This window comes from Silene latifolia, chromosome X, assembly GCF_048544455.1.
Source record: "Silene latifolia isolate original U9 population chromosome X, ASM4854445v1, whole genome shotgun sequence".
In the NCBI taxonomy this organism is placed as follows: domain Eukaryota; kingdom Viridiplantae; phylum Streptophyta; class Magnoliopsida; order Caryophyllales; family Caryophyllaceae; genus Silene; species Silene latifolia.
The window spans coordinates 263566412-263584874 of NC_133537.1; the positions used below are offsets into that span (position 1 = coordinate 263566412).

The following is an 18463-nucleotide window of genomic DNA, read 5'->3' on the forward strand; positions in this document are numbered from 1 at the left end:
CGGTAGCCAAACAGTCTCAGTAGTCCTAATATCTCTCAATCCTCGAATGGGAGTTTTGCGTGCCATCTGCCATTTGACTTCCAACATATATATCCTATTTCTATATAGGGGCGGGATCAGATGCGAACTAAAGTACGGTGCGAACTACCTTACGTCAATAAAACACGCGACTACCCCCGACATTAAAAGCTTTACTTTTACAAACCAACCCCCCATATATTTTCTTTATCCCCTTCCACCCACCCACTACCCTCCCTCCACCTCCCCAGACCACCACCCTCATCCGAAGGCGACCTACTCTACGGGACTTCAACGCCGATCACGTAGACGCAACTCTGACACCGACGGTCTTGCTTTTCTTCTTCTGATCGATTGTCAAAGTTGAAGAAGTTGGTGATTTTGTTGAGGCGGGCTGATGGATTTAATGGTATAAAAATAGGGTGATAAAGGTATGTGAAGGATGAAATATCAGTTGTCATCATTCGATTAAGGATTTGATATTATCAATGTTGATGAATTCGATTGATAGGCGCCGATCGGTAATTAGGATTTCTCATTTGAAGCTTGGGATGATTGTTAATTGAAAGGCAATAGTGATTGGGGTCAGATGTATGTCGGTGTTAGTCGAAGCAGTGGCCAGAGACGTAAACGTCGTGAAAGTGACAAAATGGCCAGCATTTCGTCTTTGGTCACCGGAGTATTCGCCGGCGACAGTGACTAGTGCGATGGTTCTCTGTGCCTTGTGGACTCGGGCTGTGATTTTGCGTTGGATATCGTTATTCAAATGGTGGTGTTTGGAGATTTATGATTTTGTAGGTGAGTCAAATAGGAGGAACCTCCAAGTGACACCATCATCACAGGTGGCCTGGAGACCACCAACCTAGTCCTGGTAAAGAAGAGTAATGGTTCCAGGATCGGTGTGGCGAAGGAGGCCAAGGGTGAGGTCAGGTTGTGGGCATTTAGAGTAGTAGTTGATCATAACCCTTCGGTCCATTTCGGCACAAGCCTTGCTTAAGGCATCAGTTTCTAAACCCATTGCTTCAGAAAGAAGGCCAAGGAGTTTGTGACTTAGTTCCATCATCTTATCACTGTACTCTTTTGTTATTTTTCTCCATCCTTCAGGTTTATCTGGCCATAGTGTGTAATCCCCACTTTTAATTGGGTATGTGCATTATGTTACAAGTATTCTGGTGCCGTAAAGGAGGCTTCTGAATTTTGACGGATAGACGGTTTGAGATTATAATGTCAGTATGTTCTACCCTTTGTTGAATTTGAATTATGTGAGAATTTCGGGTATGTATTGGAATTGATTGAATTCAATGCACCTCTCTCAAACTCGTAATGCTGTTTTCTCATTCTTCCTGTCATCAAATTAAAAGAAAATTGCAATTTGGGTCTTTTTGTTCATTCCGTTACTCTAGAACTTTTCTACTTAAAAACTGGATTTGTACGAATAAGTATAATATAACTGGTCATAATGTCGCGCTCTAAAATACGGAGTATACTATACCATTCATATTAAAGCTACAATAATAAGCAATGTTTTATTATAAGCAATGTATCGGCCATCATCTTCAATGGTGTGTTTAAATATCATTCTTTCAGAAACCCAGATTCATCTTACAAGAATTTATCTTCCACAATCTTCTGCAGTTCCTCCCAACTTTTGGATAATTTTCGGATTCATCAAATCCCTTGCTTCCCTGATCAGCGTTCCTTCTTGGCTGAAATTATAAGCATTCACGACGGATTTGATCCACGTGTGCAGTTTCTCAGGTGTCCTACACGTTTTATAACAGACCACAGTGAGTTTCTAAGAAGTCATTTAGGGAGGAAAAATTCAAATGAAATGGAGGGAGGGATGCAAGGCATGGTATTTATCAAATATCGGATGCTGGCCGCATTTTGAGACATTTATGCTGCAATGACCGATATTAGACCATTGATCAAGACTTGAAACAAGAATTTAATGCCATCAGACAATGAACCACATCTAAATTGGGGTCTCTGAAAGATTCTGGATAGTTCAATAAACTAAAAAAGCAACTCTTAATACCATTAAAACAGATAGACATACGTATAGAGGCATCACTGAGAGCAAATGCATCACTGAGAGCAGAATTTTTTTCTTCTGGATCCTCAAATCATGGGAAGATACTTTACAATTCGTATCTCTTTCGGCATTAGTCTCTGAAGATTACCTCTAGCAGTTGTGTATAAATGATACAGCACATCCTTTGCCTAGGGTACAAAGACGAGCGAAATTAAACGCTGAAGTTTAAAAAAGAAAAGATAAAAATTGAGGATCATTTTCTAAAATACGGAGTATACTATACCATTCATATTAAACCTACAATAATAAGCAATGATTTTGTAGGTGAGTCAAATGTATCTAGCTTGCCAGAGATGTGTATCTAGCAAGGTACATGAGTGTATTTAGCAAAGTAAAGGAGTGTATCTAGCTTGCCTAAGATGCGTATCTAGCAAGATACATCTCATGTATTTAGCAAAGTAAAGAAGCGTATCTAGTTTGATAAAGGAGTGTATCTAGCTTGCCTAAGATGCGTATCTAACAAGGTAAAGAAGTGTATCCAGTAAGGTAAAGGAGTGTATCTAGCTTGGCAAAGTTGTGTATCTAGCAAGGTAAAAGAGTGTATCTAGCAAGATAAAAGAGTGTATCTAGCTTGTCAAATGAGTGTATGACTATCTAGCAAAGGTAAAAAAGTGTATCTAGCTTGTCAAATATGTGTATCTAACAAGGTAAATGAGTGTACCTAGCTTGTCAAAGATGTGTATCTAACCAGCTAAAGGAGTGTATCTAGCTTGTAAAAGGAGTGTATCTACTTGAGAAAGATAGCAGAAAACGATCTTTTGTCCTGTTTCAGGGGTCGACTTGGGAATTTGACGATCAAGTTATTAAATTTAATTCTACTTAATAGGCATCAGAAACATGTATTGCAAAACTAGTAACTAAAACAGTACAGTAGTAGAAAGCAGACTATCCGAAAAAAAAAAAAAAAAGAAAAAAAGAAAAAAACACACACAAAGGCGGAGGCAATCAAAACTTAAACAGCTATTCCATTAACAACTGATTCCAGCCGTCGAAGGCAAGTTGGATAAGAATGTTATTGACAGGAAACATAGATGAATTTTTTCCTCGAAAATTAAATTTACAAGAGAGAGATTTGTTCACGAACAATACTAGTTGTGCAGAGCTGCAATTTAAAGATGAATTTGCAGGAATAATGCTGCCTCCAGTTCTTCATGACTGTACAATACTTCAATGGCCTAGGTGTGTGGCCAACACCACTGTTGTAATCACCGCCACCGCCACCACTATTGGCGCCCACCACCACTACCCACCCATTAACCACCGAAAATACCACTACCCAACCAATTAACTCACCACACCACCACAATCGACATGCCATTATGGGTTTTTTATGAAGATGGAGATGATGATGATGATGATGATGTTGATGATGATGAAGATGATGATGATGAGTATTTGACGGTATACATTGACGATGAAGATCTTGATGAGTCTTTGGCGTTATAAATTGATGATGAAAATGTGAGATTTAGATTGATGGGTGAAGAGATTTCGATTGATGGATGAAGAAATGAAGAATTTTTATTTATTATATGTAATTTTACTGATTTACGAGTATAACTTTAGTCTTCTACGAGTGTAATTTTAGTACTTGATAGTGTGATTTTGAATATATTAATTTGAATTTATGTAATTTTAAGACAATTTTATGTAATTTTAATGTTATACGAGTATAACTTTAGTTCTTGATGGCGTAACTTTTGCCCTTTATGAGTGTAATTTTAATTTTTTCTGGGTGTAACTTTAGTTTTTTATGTGTGTAACTTTTGTATAATTTAATTAATGAGTAATTAATTATGGGTGTTGATTTTCGCAGTACATCTTTTACTGATTACAGTACACTTTTTACCATTTTAACCCTCTCATTTCCCCTTTGTGTTTTCCAAAACCCTATCATCTTTCTCCATCTCCCCACATCCACCAACTGCCTCCACTGCCCACAACCACCACACCCATTGCCAATCCCTCCCCTGCCCAACACATCGCCATGACCACCCACTAGCCCTCTGATAGTCGTGAACTCATGATCGATCGTATAGGTGACATTTGTGATAATTTACATGTCAGTATATCATTTTGAGTCTCTTGATCAACATTTGCAAGATCAGCCAATGACTTATTAGAATACAAGCATGATATGCGAATTTAGTTAACTTGTGGGTCATGCTAATCTACTGATCATCAACATCATAATCATTATGATCGATTAAAATGGTCAAATGACAATGATTTCATCAACATTTTAATCGGTGATTTCGTTATCAAACAACAAATAAATCATTGTTGCCAAAAAAAAAAACAAATAAATCATTAGTAAAAGGTTAAAAACTCATAAAACATTGATTTAATATGTATTTAACGAATTATATTCATGATTTATACTCAAATTATCATCCATAATTGATAATTTGATTTAATTGAGAGGTTGTGTGGTTAGTAGTTGAAGGAATTAGGTTTAGAGCAATTGTTTGTCAGGGGTATCTAAATGGAAATTAATGCGTAAAAAGTACTGAAATGAGTAAAAAAACGTACTGCGAAAATAAATTACGTTAATTATTTAATCTATAAATATTATTAAAAGGCTACCTTAAAAATGACCAATTAAAGCCACGTAGATAATGCCAAGTGGCAAAAATTTAATTGTGACATGGCACTAACCTATACAATGTAAATTTACTAAATTAACCCTTTTATATATGCATAAAATGTATCAAAATGTCTAACAAAAATGTCATTATTATCATCATTATTCTTAAATAAATTAATACAACAAACACAAAAAATAAATTAATATAAACTTTTTATTTTCCACTTACAACTTTGGTTATGAAACTATCATATTTATGTAACATATACTTCTTTTATTTAATGGTAGTATGTTATTAATCACCATTATTAGTAATTATGTTATGATAAATTTTTAATCTTCCCTTCATTCACAAAATTTTTCTTCTTCCTCCAACTAAATTGTTGAAATTAATAGGAGAATTAATTACAAAAATGATCTTATATAAATATCACACGAATCCTAATTTTCATTTTATTACAAAAGTCGGTAGGTAAAAAATACATAGAGAACTAAATGTATTGTTTTGATTTTTATCCTTATTATGTTTTGAATTAATAGTTAGAATCTAATTTAGTTATTATTTTGTGTTTGTTTTCGTATTGCAGGAGGGTGACATACTCACATATCAATAACATTACATGAAATTAGAAAATAATGGTAATGCTTACACTTTTCTTTTGGCTTGAATACTCTTTCATTTTTGTCGAGTTTTTCTTTTTTCTATTATGGTGTGTAATATAAAATGATAATATGAATCTCTGATACGTGGTGACATGTTATATCTATCTATAATCTATAAACAATATAAAAAGGCTAGCTTGAACAATGTGACATGACATGTTCTTAAGCCATCTAAAACATACTGTATGTGACATCTCTTAAGTAAATTCCACTTATAATACCCTACCAAATTTAATTAGAGATTTTCATATATATATTTGCTTCTTAAATGTCAAAACAAATAATTGAGCAATTTAATTAAAAAACTATCAACATTCTACCATTTACTCCGCTCATTTATGAGTTTGTTAATTCTACGTTTTTTTTAGGAAATTATTCCTACCGTTTAAAATTCCCCATTTATTCCATTTAACTATAAGTCTTATTCATTTTATCATTTAAATTATTGACATCAATAGATGAACACTATTACATGTCGATATCCACCCTTTGCTCTACCAATTACATAGTAGTTTCTTCTTGGTTTTATTCAAACCAAACAATTTGTTTGCATATGGAAGTTTTGTAGATTTTAAATGATGTCTTCCACATTACAAGCCAAATGCATTATGTGGCGCAAATTGTTATCGAGTTGAGTGTTTATTGGAATTTGTTACTCCAATCGTAAAATTATCTTAACTTTTATTTCATTATTTACTTTGTAGGATTTTTTTGATGGGAATTCAAATACACCAATATATTATCTTCTAACTGAGGAGATTTAAGAGGTAAGTAGTATGTTCTATTTTGATATGATTATTGTTTAGTTTTTTTAGCAAGTAAAATTAACTTATTGATATATTACTTTGGATGATTGTGGCCTTTATTATGTCATTCCATGTCCTTATATGATTTTTTATTTTGTCAGGTTTATATGTTTTGAGGTGTTCAATGGTCGCTTCCTAAATCACCAAAACTTCGACTCTTTAAGTAATTTGTTAGCAAGTGTTTAGCGAAATTTGTTTACCACAATCGTAAAATTATCTTAACTTTTACTTTAGTATTTATTTTGTAGGACTTTTTTAATCGGAATTCAAATACACTGATATATTGTCTTCTAATGGTACAGATTTGAGATGTAAGCAGTATGCATGTTTTATCTTGCCATGATTTTTGTTTGCGTTTTTTAACAAGTAAGATTTGATATAGTACTCTAGATTATTGTGCCTTTAATTATTTCATGTCATGTCCTTATATGGTTTTCTTATTTTGTCAGGTGTATATATTTTGAGATGTTCGGATGAAAATGGTCACTTCCTAAATCCCCAAACCCCCGACTACGTAATTTGTGTGATTTTTTAGCGACTAATCCTTTTGATTGAATACAAAATTGATAGACGAAAACTTTTAGACTACTAGCTACTAAAGTGAGTTCGAGAATAAATGACAAAATTGTAATCCTTATTTTTTAAGGAAAAATTCGAAATTACTCTCTTATATGTACACTTTTTTCAAAGTTACTCCCTTATAAAACAAAATTTCAAAATTATTCCCTTATAAGAGGCTTCCGATCAAAAATTGCTACCAAGAGCAAAATCAAGTCATAATTAGATGTAGTGATGAAATTACCCTTTGTTTATAACACAAATCTCATTACAGTTTACCATAATTGACTATCGATTGACTCTCAAATATCATCAACCAAAATTAGTGGGTTAAAAGCAATTAACCTTAATCCGCCAATTACAACTACTCTTTCGATCATTGCTAACTAGGTAAGTCCAACTGTAATTCTATTCTACTTTGTAAATTGTTTATTCTGTTTGGATTTCCAATAGTTAACTTCAATTTCTTCCTACAAGTTCATTAATCACCTTTCTTTGCCAATTGGTTTGAGATTGATTCAACCAACAAAAATACTTACACCCGCGAGCCTTAGTAATGGATTGTAAATTTGGCAAGAAGTTAGCTTAGAAGCTACAAGACCACAAAAGCACAACCTTGGACCATCACACCTACAATGAGAATTTGAGTGGGAATTAGAACTTGACATTGATTTAATATGTCATAGTAAATAAAGAGATGAAGGAATACAAAAGAGAGAAAAGAGGTGACAAGTGAGATGGAGGAAGAGAAGAGAGAGAAACGAGTGTAAGGAGAGAGAAGGAGGCAGAGAGTGATGAGGAGATTCGAGTAAAAAGAAGAGGGGCAAACTGGGAAGGAAATTGTAAGAAGTTTGAATTTAGTCGGAAAATACTTCTAATTATGACTTGAGTTAGGTCTTGGTAGCAATTTTTGATCGCAAGCCTCTTATAAGGGAGTAATTTTGAAATTTTGTTTTATAAGGGAGTAACTTTGAAAAAAGTGTACATATAAGGGAGTAATTTTGAATTTTTCCATTTTTTAATAATAATTTGTCTTATTGGAATTCCATCGCTCTTCGTATTTACTCTCAATAGCTTTTTTGGTATGTTTAAATGCTATAAGATCCTTTTATTTAGGTACGTTGTTAAAATTGTGACTTTATTTTAGTGATAAATTTTTCTAGTGATCTTAGTAATGTGAGATCCAACAAATTAAAGAGGAATCATTGCAATATAAACAAACTACTAGCTCAAAGACTATTTACTCCGTAACACAAATTATAAATATGCGACTTTTCATTTGCGTTAACAAAAATCATTTGTTGAGTGATAAATAAGATGTTTTTTTTTTTTCACAGTAGGACTGTCTCAATTATTATAATATTAATATAAGAAAATTTTTGTAATTAATTTTCGCGTTAATTTCAACAATTTATTATAGGAGAGAAAAAAGATTTTGTGAATGAAGGGGCAGATAAAAAATTATGGTAACATAAATACAAAGTATAATAATGTTGAAGGAAAACAAAGAGGTCATCCCATTAAATTAAATAAATAAAGGTTAAATAAATAGGGTAGTTTAATAACAAAAGAGAGGGAAATAAAAAGTTTGTTTTTTTTTTTTTTTTTTTTTTTGTGTTAGCAACTAATATTTCTATAAAAAATTCTACTTATTTGTTAAAATTTTATATAAATAAATAAATGTGTAATGTTTAAGTAGTACGATTTTTGAATAATTAAGTTTAACAATTATCAAAGAAAAAAATATATATCATTTTCAATCAATATTTTATCATAATAAGGCAGTTAAAAAAAATTAGTATGAAAAAACTTAATCGATTCACTAACACGTTCAATTATGAAAAATTTAATTAAAATGTCAATTTTAATTATAAAATATGAAACTTAGATGTGATCTGTAGAGTCTTGGAATTTTTTAACTCATGAAATTTTTATTGTACACAATTAATTTAATATAGAAACAAGGGTAAATTGATAATTACTCCCTTGTATAATTCGCTTTTTGAAACTTACTCCCTTATATAATTTTTTTTCGAAACTTACTCCCATAAAATATAACTCTTTTCAAATATTGCTCCCATTTAGTGATTTTAATTTGGTCAAATAAAAGAGAAATATTTCCTCCAAAATTTGAAATTTGGTACTAATTTTTCTTACATCTGACTACATTACCATTAGCCTTATTATATGCTTAATTTAAATCAACTCTTCCTCCCAAATTTGTTAAATCCTTTTCTCCTGGCCTCTCGATGTAGTTGAAGTATTCATTATAATGAGGCTAAAGACAATATAGCCATAAACAACAAAAGTTAGTACAAAATTTCAATTTTTGAATGGAATATTTTCATTTTATTGACTGAAGTCGTTAAATGGGAGCAATATTTGATAAATGTGACATTTTATGGAAATAATTTCCGGAAAAAAATTATATAAGAGAGTAAGTTTCAAAAAGTGAATTATATAAAGGAGTAATAATCAATTTTGGTAAGGAATTTTAAATTAGGATTATTATAATATTTATATAAGAATTTTTTTTGTAATTAATCTTCACATTAATTTCAACAATTTATTACAGGGAAGAAAAAAGATTTTGTTAATGAAGGTGAAGATAAAAAATAAATTATGGTAACATAAATACAAAGTATAATAATATTAAAGGGAAACAATATGTCATTTATTAAATAAAATAACTAAATGTTAAATAGGGTAGTTTAATAAGGGCCTTAATGGTGATTATTTATCACTGAAGCAAATAATATCACAATACATGTAAATGATTTAAAACTCAATTTTCCAAAGTATTACTCCTTATATGGCTGTATCTCAATTTTACTGTTCATTTCCTCCAAAAATTTATCCTAAAATCAATGCACTCTTTTTAATTTTTGAATATCCAATAATATTGCATACTCTCATATCCATCATAAGAGCACTGTCTCAAATCTCTTTAGTTAAAAGGATAAAGTAGTATGAAAGTTTGTGCTTAACACGTACAAAAATATAACGAAAACTAAAACAAGGTTCTAGGCTATCATCTAAATCTTAATTATTCACAAGATGTCAAGATCGAGTACATTGTACACATGACATCAAACAATAAACATAAGCGGAAAACCATAAATAGGTCCGTGAATTCTCACGGGTAACAAAACTAGTTACAAGTAAAAAGGGTGTAACCTCAAGTGAATATGGTGTAACTTCAATTAAGATATATTGTTTTTACGAGTGTAATTTTAGTCTTTTACGAGTGTAACTTTAATACTTAATAGTGTAATTTTATACTACAAATTGATTTTGTTGCATATTATTTTGAATATTTTTAATTTTAGCATAAGTTTATATAATTTTGATGATTTATGAGTATAACTTTAGTCTTTTACGGGTGTAACTTTAGTCTTTTATGAGCGTAACTTTCGTGTATTTTAATTAGTGAGTAATTAATTATTTAGTTTCAAGTAAAAACGGTGTAACTTCAAGTGAATATGGTGTTACTTCAATTAAGATATAGTGTTTTACGAGTGTAACTTTAATCCCTCATAGTGTAATTTTATGTTGAAATTTCCGGAAAATTAGCAGTACTCAAAATTTAGAAACTCAATTGTATAAGAAAATATTACCATTGCGTCGGACTCGAAAAAATAATAAATTTAGACTTTTGTTTCGCCTTAATCGGAGTCCGAATGAAGATTTACGGGGTATTTTACAAACCCGCTTTTATTTTACGCGGGTATGAAATTTCGTTTTTTACATCCTATATTTTGATATTTGAAATATAAATAAATCATATTAACTTAATAAATTAATTGATAAGAAAGAGAAAGTAATTGATTAGAGGAATTTAATTTATTAGAGAAAAAGCATTAATTGCATGTTTGTTGAGTGTTTTTTTTGTTTTAATCTCAACCATTAATCTTGTAAGATCAAATGGTAGAGATGTGGACTTATGGACTCAACCAAATTTAAATTGACAAATTGGTAAAAAAAGTAAGGGGTAGTGGACAAATTGGTAAAAAAGGTTTCTTTTTGGACAAATTGGTAAAAAAAATGGAGGATTGGACAAATACACCAAAAAAGAATTGTAATCCAATTAATTAGCACAAATTATCATTTAAAATCGGTATGTCATATTAAGTTTAATACGGGTCAAATAGTCCGAACAAAACAAAAGCAAAATGCATGAGAAAAACCCAACAAATTTGTCTTATATGCACACGTGAGATATACTCGACTCGTTTTAATCTTAAGACGGATATAGTTGTTCATGGGTTCGGGCCGAGTCAGTTAGGGTCGAGTAAATTTCGGACTTGTTGGTTTCAGATCGGGTTATTTCGGTTCAGCCGTTCAGGTCATTATCGGGCCAACTATTATCAAGTTATTCGTGGATAATAACCCGTTTGACTCGACTCGGCGTGAAAATGATCCAAATTTTCTTGACACGTAAATGACCCGACCCGAAAGAATCCGATCCAATCACCCAACCCAAAAAATGAGCCGACAAAATCTAACTTTAATTTAACCAAAAAAACTTGAAATGACTTTTTCTTATCTTAATCATTGACCCGAAAACGGACCGAAAAATATGTCGCACATACCCGAAACCGAAAATAACTCGACCCGAATTAACCCGAAAAAAATGCGAAACCGAATTAACTCGACCTGCGTTGGCCTGACCCGTTTGTCAGATGTACCGAATAAACTCAACTCGAACTCGACCCGACACCCGAACTCAAGCCCCAAAACCCGAATTAACCCAACCCACCGTAACCCGACCCGAATATTTATTGTTGCAACCCAGTTATAATCCATGATTAACTTGATATTAGTTGGCCCGAAAAGGACCTCAACCCGAGAATCCGACCCAATCCGAAACTAGTAAACCCGAAAGTGACTCGATCTGAACCCTTAAACAACTATATCCGTCTTAATATTAAAACGGGCCGAGTATAACTTATTGCATTTTTCTCATGCATTTTGTTTTTGTTTTATTCCGACTACTTGACCCGTATTAAACTTAATACTGATATACCCATCTTAAATGATCATTTGTGCTAATTATTTGGATAATCTTTCTTTTTTGGTGTATTTGTCCATCCCTCCATTTTTTTTTTTACTAATTTGTCCAAAATGAAACTTTTTTTACCAAATTGTCCATTACCCCTTATTTTTTTTTTTTTTTACTAATTTGTCAATATATATATATATATATATATATATATATATATAGTTATATAGTTATATAAATTTATTAAAAGAATATTTTGATAAAAATTCTAAATTGTAAATAAAAACGTTCATTGCGAAAAATGCTTTCAATCGAGTATAATTTTCATTATATTTATTAACATATTTTGATATGTAGAGATGATTAAAGTGAGTATCTCACAATGTCTTACATTTACGTAAAAAAATATTTTGAGAAAGTTATAAAACTTAGATCATTAAATTTATCAAGAAAAATATATTTGGAAGAATCATTGTATTTATTAAAAGCAAAACTTAAAAAATAAGTTTTTATAAGTTTTTATAGTGTGGGAACGAAAAATTATATTGTTGACAAATTAAACACATATGAGATTTTGAGAGGTTTAAATACTATGATAACGAGTATGTATTTGCACAGTGATCGCGAGTGAGTTTGAACAATTAAAAGAAAAGTAATGATTATTAAGTAATAAAATATTATATAGGGTTTTTCTACGTGATACTCCTATATTTTTTAAAATATAAGTGCTATCCTTAAATTTAGTAAAATATTCAAAAAATATCCAAACTACTAAAAATCGTGTTTTTAATATGTTAAATTTTGTAAAGAAAATATGTTTACAATTGAGTAGACGATGTTTATGTTAATGACATGACAAATTATTGTCAAAAAATTAATAAAAAAAATGTATAAACTAAACATTTTAAAGAGGCGGAGTAGAGCATTTTGGGTATTTTAAGATGTTTTCATTATGTTTTGGGGTACCACTGGTATTTTTAAAAAGCGAGGGGTATCACGTAGAATTCGAATAAATATAAGGGTATCATGTAGAAAAACCCTATTATATAAACAACATGAAAAAGTAGAAAACACATTACATTTTTCTTTAATATCTTTAGTTAAATATGTATACGTCAAGAATAAAACATTGATTAACTAAGTAGATATTACTTTAGTTAAATATTTTACTCCCTCTGTCCCGGTCATTTGTTGTCATTTTCCATATTGGGGTGTCTCAATCATTTGTTGTCCTTTCTATTTTGAGAATAAATTTGATGAATAATTAGATCATTCTTATTCAATTGGTTCCACTTGTCATTTAATTATTGGCCATCTCCTCTTTCCTTAATCTTTGTGCCAAAACGAAAGGACAACAATTGATCGGGACAGAGGGAGTATATGTTATCTAATAAAAATGATATTTGAGAAAGTTCAACCTTATTTATTTACGGGTAAACTCTTAAACATCATTATATATACTTATATAGTTGTTAAAAAATCAAAAGATGCAAATTTCTTATATATATGTTTGACACATAGCACATGTATAAGACACAACCAAAATATTTGAATAAGTTTAGTTTGGACCCTATATGTTTGATACATAAATGTCAAACGTTATACATACAAAATAAAAAATTGCATAAAATTATATTCACATCATTTTGAAAAATATTTTAACTGATTTGGAACATAACGTATCGTGAAAAGATATAATTTGATAACTTAATGTTGTTGCATTATTCGAATAAATTTTATTTTAATTAATATGATATTTGACCAGTTACAATTTTTTTTTTGTAAAACGTTGATCATGCGTAATTAACTATAACTTATTAGTTTTAATTAAAATTATGTGTATTTTATTTTAAAATACTGAACTTAAACCTAAAAAAATAAAATTTGAGGCAACAATTTAATTTATTTTTATTTATAGGTAAAAGTATTAAAGTTTATATATGAATTATATTATTTTTCTTCAATTATAATCATAAAATTTTAAAACAGGCCGCATAAAGTGATGTTTTTTTATAATGCTTATATAAAACGGTTTTATATAAGAATTGTTGAAACTGGAAAAGCATGCTTATGAGACTCAATCAAGGAGGATTTGGTAAGTTTAAAATTTGTGTTGTTTTAGAAGAGTGAAAAAAGCATGTCCAAAGTGATGTTTTTTTATACATCAAATAATTTTTTTTTGTACAAAGTCGATGATAATCATAGTTTGGGATAAACTTTCGTCACTTTTGTCATTAAGCTAACTAGTACGTACAATAATGGACATTTTAATAATCGTAATGATGTTTAATAATTAATTAAAATTACATGAAGGATGCCTCTAGGAACTTTTACACTTTATTAATAAAAAGTGGTTGATTACAAATTAAAGATGATACTTTCCTATATTTCTTAATCAATCGTTAACCCGGCATTTCATTTGTTCATTTAATTATTTATTTTAACAAGTCCTTCTCGAGTTGATGCTTGGATAAGATTTGTTCATAATCAGCAGATTAAGTAATTAATTAAATCATAGATATTCTTGCTTTGTCAATCTTTTGCAATGTCTATGTTGATTTCAATAGACGAGTTTATAAACTTAAGATAACGTTCTAAGAACCAAAAAACAATTTGTAATACTCCGTATAAAGGAAAAAAATCATTCAGTCTATATTAATTTCCGAGTAGATTTATACATATCAATTGCCAAAACTTTCAACTTAACTCACTAATCTACATCACTACTTCGCAAAACTTTATTATTATTTCCTGGTCGAATTTCAAAACGTTCACACATCTTGTATGATATAGCGAGTGCTTATTGTAGGGAAATTATGTGTTGTGGATGATTGACCTTAGTTATTAAGCAAGCCTCTAATTTGTACAAAATTGTCACGCTCATAAATCACCCCATAGTTTATATAACCTCAACGATTTGGCAATGAGTCGCGGATAATCCCTTGATTAAGCTTCGCGTAAGCATGGATGCTCTCGGCTTCATCAGTCGTCTATCAGAGTAATTGGTTTCCGATGAGAGATTCTCGGTTGTTTTAGTAAAATTCGACTCGTAACAATTATTAAGCCATTTAGCTTGCATGTATTTTAGTTTTCTCCAAGGGGCTAAGTGCATTTTGTTGTCCTTCATACATATTTTCGCAGCCGTGCATAAAATCTTGACGATGTTCCTTAGCCTCTCTGGTTTGCCAACATAAACTTGTGGCAATTTTTTGATAAGCTTGTTATATTCTTGACTTGCCTTAGCCATTTCAAACTCTGCCCTCAAGTTTAATTCAATAATCACCCTCATTTCTCCCTTGTTTCGACTTGATTCCTCTTTCACTTCTAGGTATGTATGCTCCCCTGTTTTTCACAAGAAATTATATCAGCAAAACATTCTCTACTATAAAAGGCAAAAAGATCTTATTCTTAAACCAATTTCGATTCTCATTGATATTTGTATAATTTGAAATATACAAATAAACAACTTCATTTATTAAGAATCCTATTCTTTAATCTTTACCACAAATTTCGACATATATATTGCCGATTGTTATGTACACGTACTTGGTTTTCCATAATTAATGAGAATATCTCGTAAATATTTCAACATTTAGATTATTAATTTTTATTCTTAGAGCACCGATTAGAAAAATGATAGATTAATTTAGTGTTAGATCCGTTTTAAAGCCATGAAAATGAATGATTTGTAATTGTTATTGGTTTGGAAGGAAAGACATAAGTTTAAGATATTTTGTTTAAAAAACGACTAAACATGATGATCAACTTTTATGAAATAGAAACGTTTAATGAAGCATTCAACCACTTATAGTGGACTTGAGTTTTGAGGTTCACAAGTACTTAAAAAAGATATATCCACCAATGACAACATTGCATATTTGTCCTATTCACTTGTGATTTCTGTTCACATATTTAGATACTTCGTATGTGTTAATAAATAAATAAAACTTAGTTTTCATATGTTTGTCCCAAGAAAGCCCCATATTTGCACGTTTCAACAACATATTTTACCCATAGAGTGTAAGATTTAGTTCAAGTGATAAAAGCTCTCTTATTCCAATTATAAAGTTGGGAGTTCAATTCTTACCAGCGATATAATACGTTTATTTGAAAAAAAAAAAGATATCTTACCCATAAATAGGAACAAATTAATAGTGATCTTAAATATTGATGTTGTTATACTATGGATGGTAATCACAAATGATATTCTTTCTTGAAACATTGCAATATTATAGGAAACACAATTATGTAGATTTATAATTTATGGTCGAATCATAATTTTACTAGTGTATTTAACTGGGTAAAAGATACTTATTTGGAATGTGAGTAATTATTAAGGGAGTATTAGAGTTAAAATGAACTGGTGTATTTAATTATGTAGATTTATAATTTATGGTCGAATCATAATTTTACTAGTGTATTTAATTGGGTAAAAGATACTTATAAGAACTTGTTTGAGATGTGAGTAATTATTAAGGGAGTATTAAAGCTAAAATAAACTAAAATTTGGAGGGAAAGGATGGGGGGTTGGAGATACAAATGGATAGAAATGGAGAAATATAGTGTAAAATGCCTTTCATTAAGGGAATAATTGTTACCTACCTCCTCTCTCAAGTAATGCGTTATCTCTTTATTGGATGTAATAATTCCTCCCTCACCTCATTTTTCCACCATCCACATTCCACAAAGCACCACAAAAACACCAATCTCCTTATATTTCTTCTTATTTTAGCTCTTATTACTCCCTTAATAATTACTCCAATCCCAAGCAAGTCCTAAATAATTATATTTGTCATCATTAAATTAACATTTGTGTAATTGTACATCATGAATACACCAGCTACTAAATATAGGAAGTTTTCAACTAAAGATTGCATATATATACCCAAATACTTTTATACGCAGCACCAAAAAAAAAAAAAATACTTTTATACGTACATGTATCAAAATAAATGGCCTTTTTTTAAAGAAACAAAATTGTGACTTAGTTACCGGTCATATGTTAGAAAGTTTATTGTTTACAAAATTTAATTTGATTTTTTTTCTAATGTTTTTTATTTGCTTTACGAGTTGCAATATCATGTGAGACGGTTTTACTCTAATAACATAGAAACACCCAATAAAAGTCAGAAAGTAGTTATTAATAAGACTCGTTTTACAAAATATTCCGTCTTGTAATAAATGTGGTCTAATAATTACGGAGTAGATTCCAACCGATATTTTGTTTTACCGGAATCTTTTTGGCAATTTTATTTAAAAGATTCTCTGCAAAAGATCAAAAATAAGTAATGCTAGATTGTTAGCAGTAAAAAAAAAAAAAAGATCCATTGAAGCAAACAAAATTCCCTTGGTGTGTTTGAGAACCTAGAATTGGATTTGAATTCCGGAATTGAGATAATTCAAGCGTTTGGGAGCCCCTAGAATTTGGAATTGGAATTGGACTATATCAATTCTATCTTAGTTAAAATTTGACACTCTCAAATTTCTATCATATAGTAGTCATTTCAATTCCATCACTACTTGATTACGGTTTTTTGTGATGCAAGTTTCATCGCAATTTTTTTTATTTATGATTTTTTTTAATCGCAAATATTTTCCGTCACAAGATTTATTTTTTCCTAATAAAAAACTCAAAAAAAAAAAAAAAAATTTTGGTGACTTCGACCCATACGTGACCCGCCCAATTCCATTTCCAACTCCATGAGTTCCCAAACGCCAATGAGAAATTGAAATCCGGAATCGAATTCCATGTGATCTCCAAACGAATTTTTGGATTTGGATTTGGAATTGAATTCAAACATTTTGATTTCTACAATTGAAATCATGAAAATGAAATCAATTCCGAGTATCCAAACACTACCTCAGCTTAAAATTTTCAAAAGATACGATATACGATATACGATATACGATATGCTTCCTAAATTCCACGATGTTCTTTACACTTTATAAATTATACAGGAAGATTGAAAACGATATAGAATTGAATGGAAACAAGGGAGTAGCGAGTAGTATTAATATTGTGTGAACAAACAGTACCTGATGGAATTTCATGGCAACTCTTCCATTTAGATTTTTGAAGCAAGCAAATGAAACCGGCGCTGCAAAGATGATTATACATTCCTTGCCTTAAGCAATCAGGACACCCGTCCGAAACGTCTCTTCGACATTCGCAATCGACGTTTCCAATTAGTTTTTTCAAACCATCTTTTGTAGCATTTCTTACTTTTGACTCAGTTGAACTTGTCCTGAACAAAATGCTCTGTTCATATACAAAAACAACGACATATAATTAGACATTTTTCGAGTCATACTCGGTAAATCAATATATAAGATTTAAGTCCTTAATCGTTTTATAATTTGTTTAGAAAGCTTACGGTAAGCCGTTTTTCTTGTTCATCCCAAAATGCTTTCCTGTCCTCGGAATCCATACAAGGCTCCTCGTCGTCCTCCTCCTCCCACTCTTTTGACTCAAACATGTCCTCAGAGGAATTCTCTGACAATGGGTAATTCTCATCAAGAAACCCGAAAACAGTATCGGAGAAACTTGGCATATCGCCGGAGTTGTGGCGAGTGACCGGAATTATATTGACTAGTTTTGTCATTTATAATTTTTAGTAGTACAAGTATTAAGCAGGCAAGCCAATAAAACGAAATTCACGTGTTGTGATTTATGAAGGGCTGTTTTGGGTAGAGAACTAGAGAGTGGAGCTTCGGTTTTATAGAAGGCGTGTGGA

General features: G+C 30.8%; 1 protein-coding gene and 1 long non-coding RNA gene across 2 annotated transcripts; both read right to left on the minus strand.

Moving 5' to 3' along the window:
• Positions 1-1451: 1451 nt before the first annotated feature.
• On the minus strand, positions 1452-3709 carry LOC141621790 (uncharacterized). The gene is made up of 3 exons (XR_012532674.1): positions 3198-3709; positions 2078-2241; positions 1452-1781 (listed from the first exon to the last, which is right to left on the minus strand). It is a non-coding gene; the product is annotated as an uncharacterized LOC141621790 (long non-coding RNA).
• Positions 3710-14357: 10648 nt separating this feature from the next.
• LOC141623957 (uncharacterized) lies at positions 14358-18414 on the minus strand. The gene is made up of 3 exons (XM_074440118.1): positions 18104-18414; positions 17766-17988; positions 14358-15071 (listed from the first exon to the last, which is right to left on the minus strand). The coding sequence occupies exons 1-3, from the start codon at positions 18329-18331 to the stop codon at positions 14629-14631; spliced, it is 894 nt and encodes a 297-aa protein (XP_074296219.1). The 5' UTR covers positions 18332-18414; the 3' UTR covers positions 14358-14628.
• Positions 18415-18463: the final 49 nt, after the last annotated feature.

What these genes read in the sequence shown, in the direction of transcription:
- LOC141623957 (XM_074440118.1), bottom strand. Translation starts at nt 18,331, where the DNA reads ATGACAAAACTAGTCAATATAATTCCGGTCACTCGCCACAACTCCGGC. An exon ending in AACAAGAAAAACGGCTTACC is followed by an intron (nt 17,989 to 18,103) that starts GTAAGCTTTCTA and finishes GTATATGAACAG; the next exon opens with AGCATTTTGTTCAGGACAAG. An exon ending in TTGCCATGAAATTCCATCAG is followed by an intron (nt 15,072 to 17,765) that starts GTACTGTTTGTT and finishes TGTGAAAAACAG; the next exon opens with GGGAGCATACATACCTAGAA.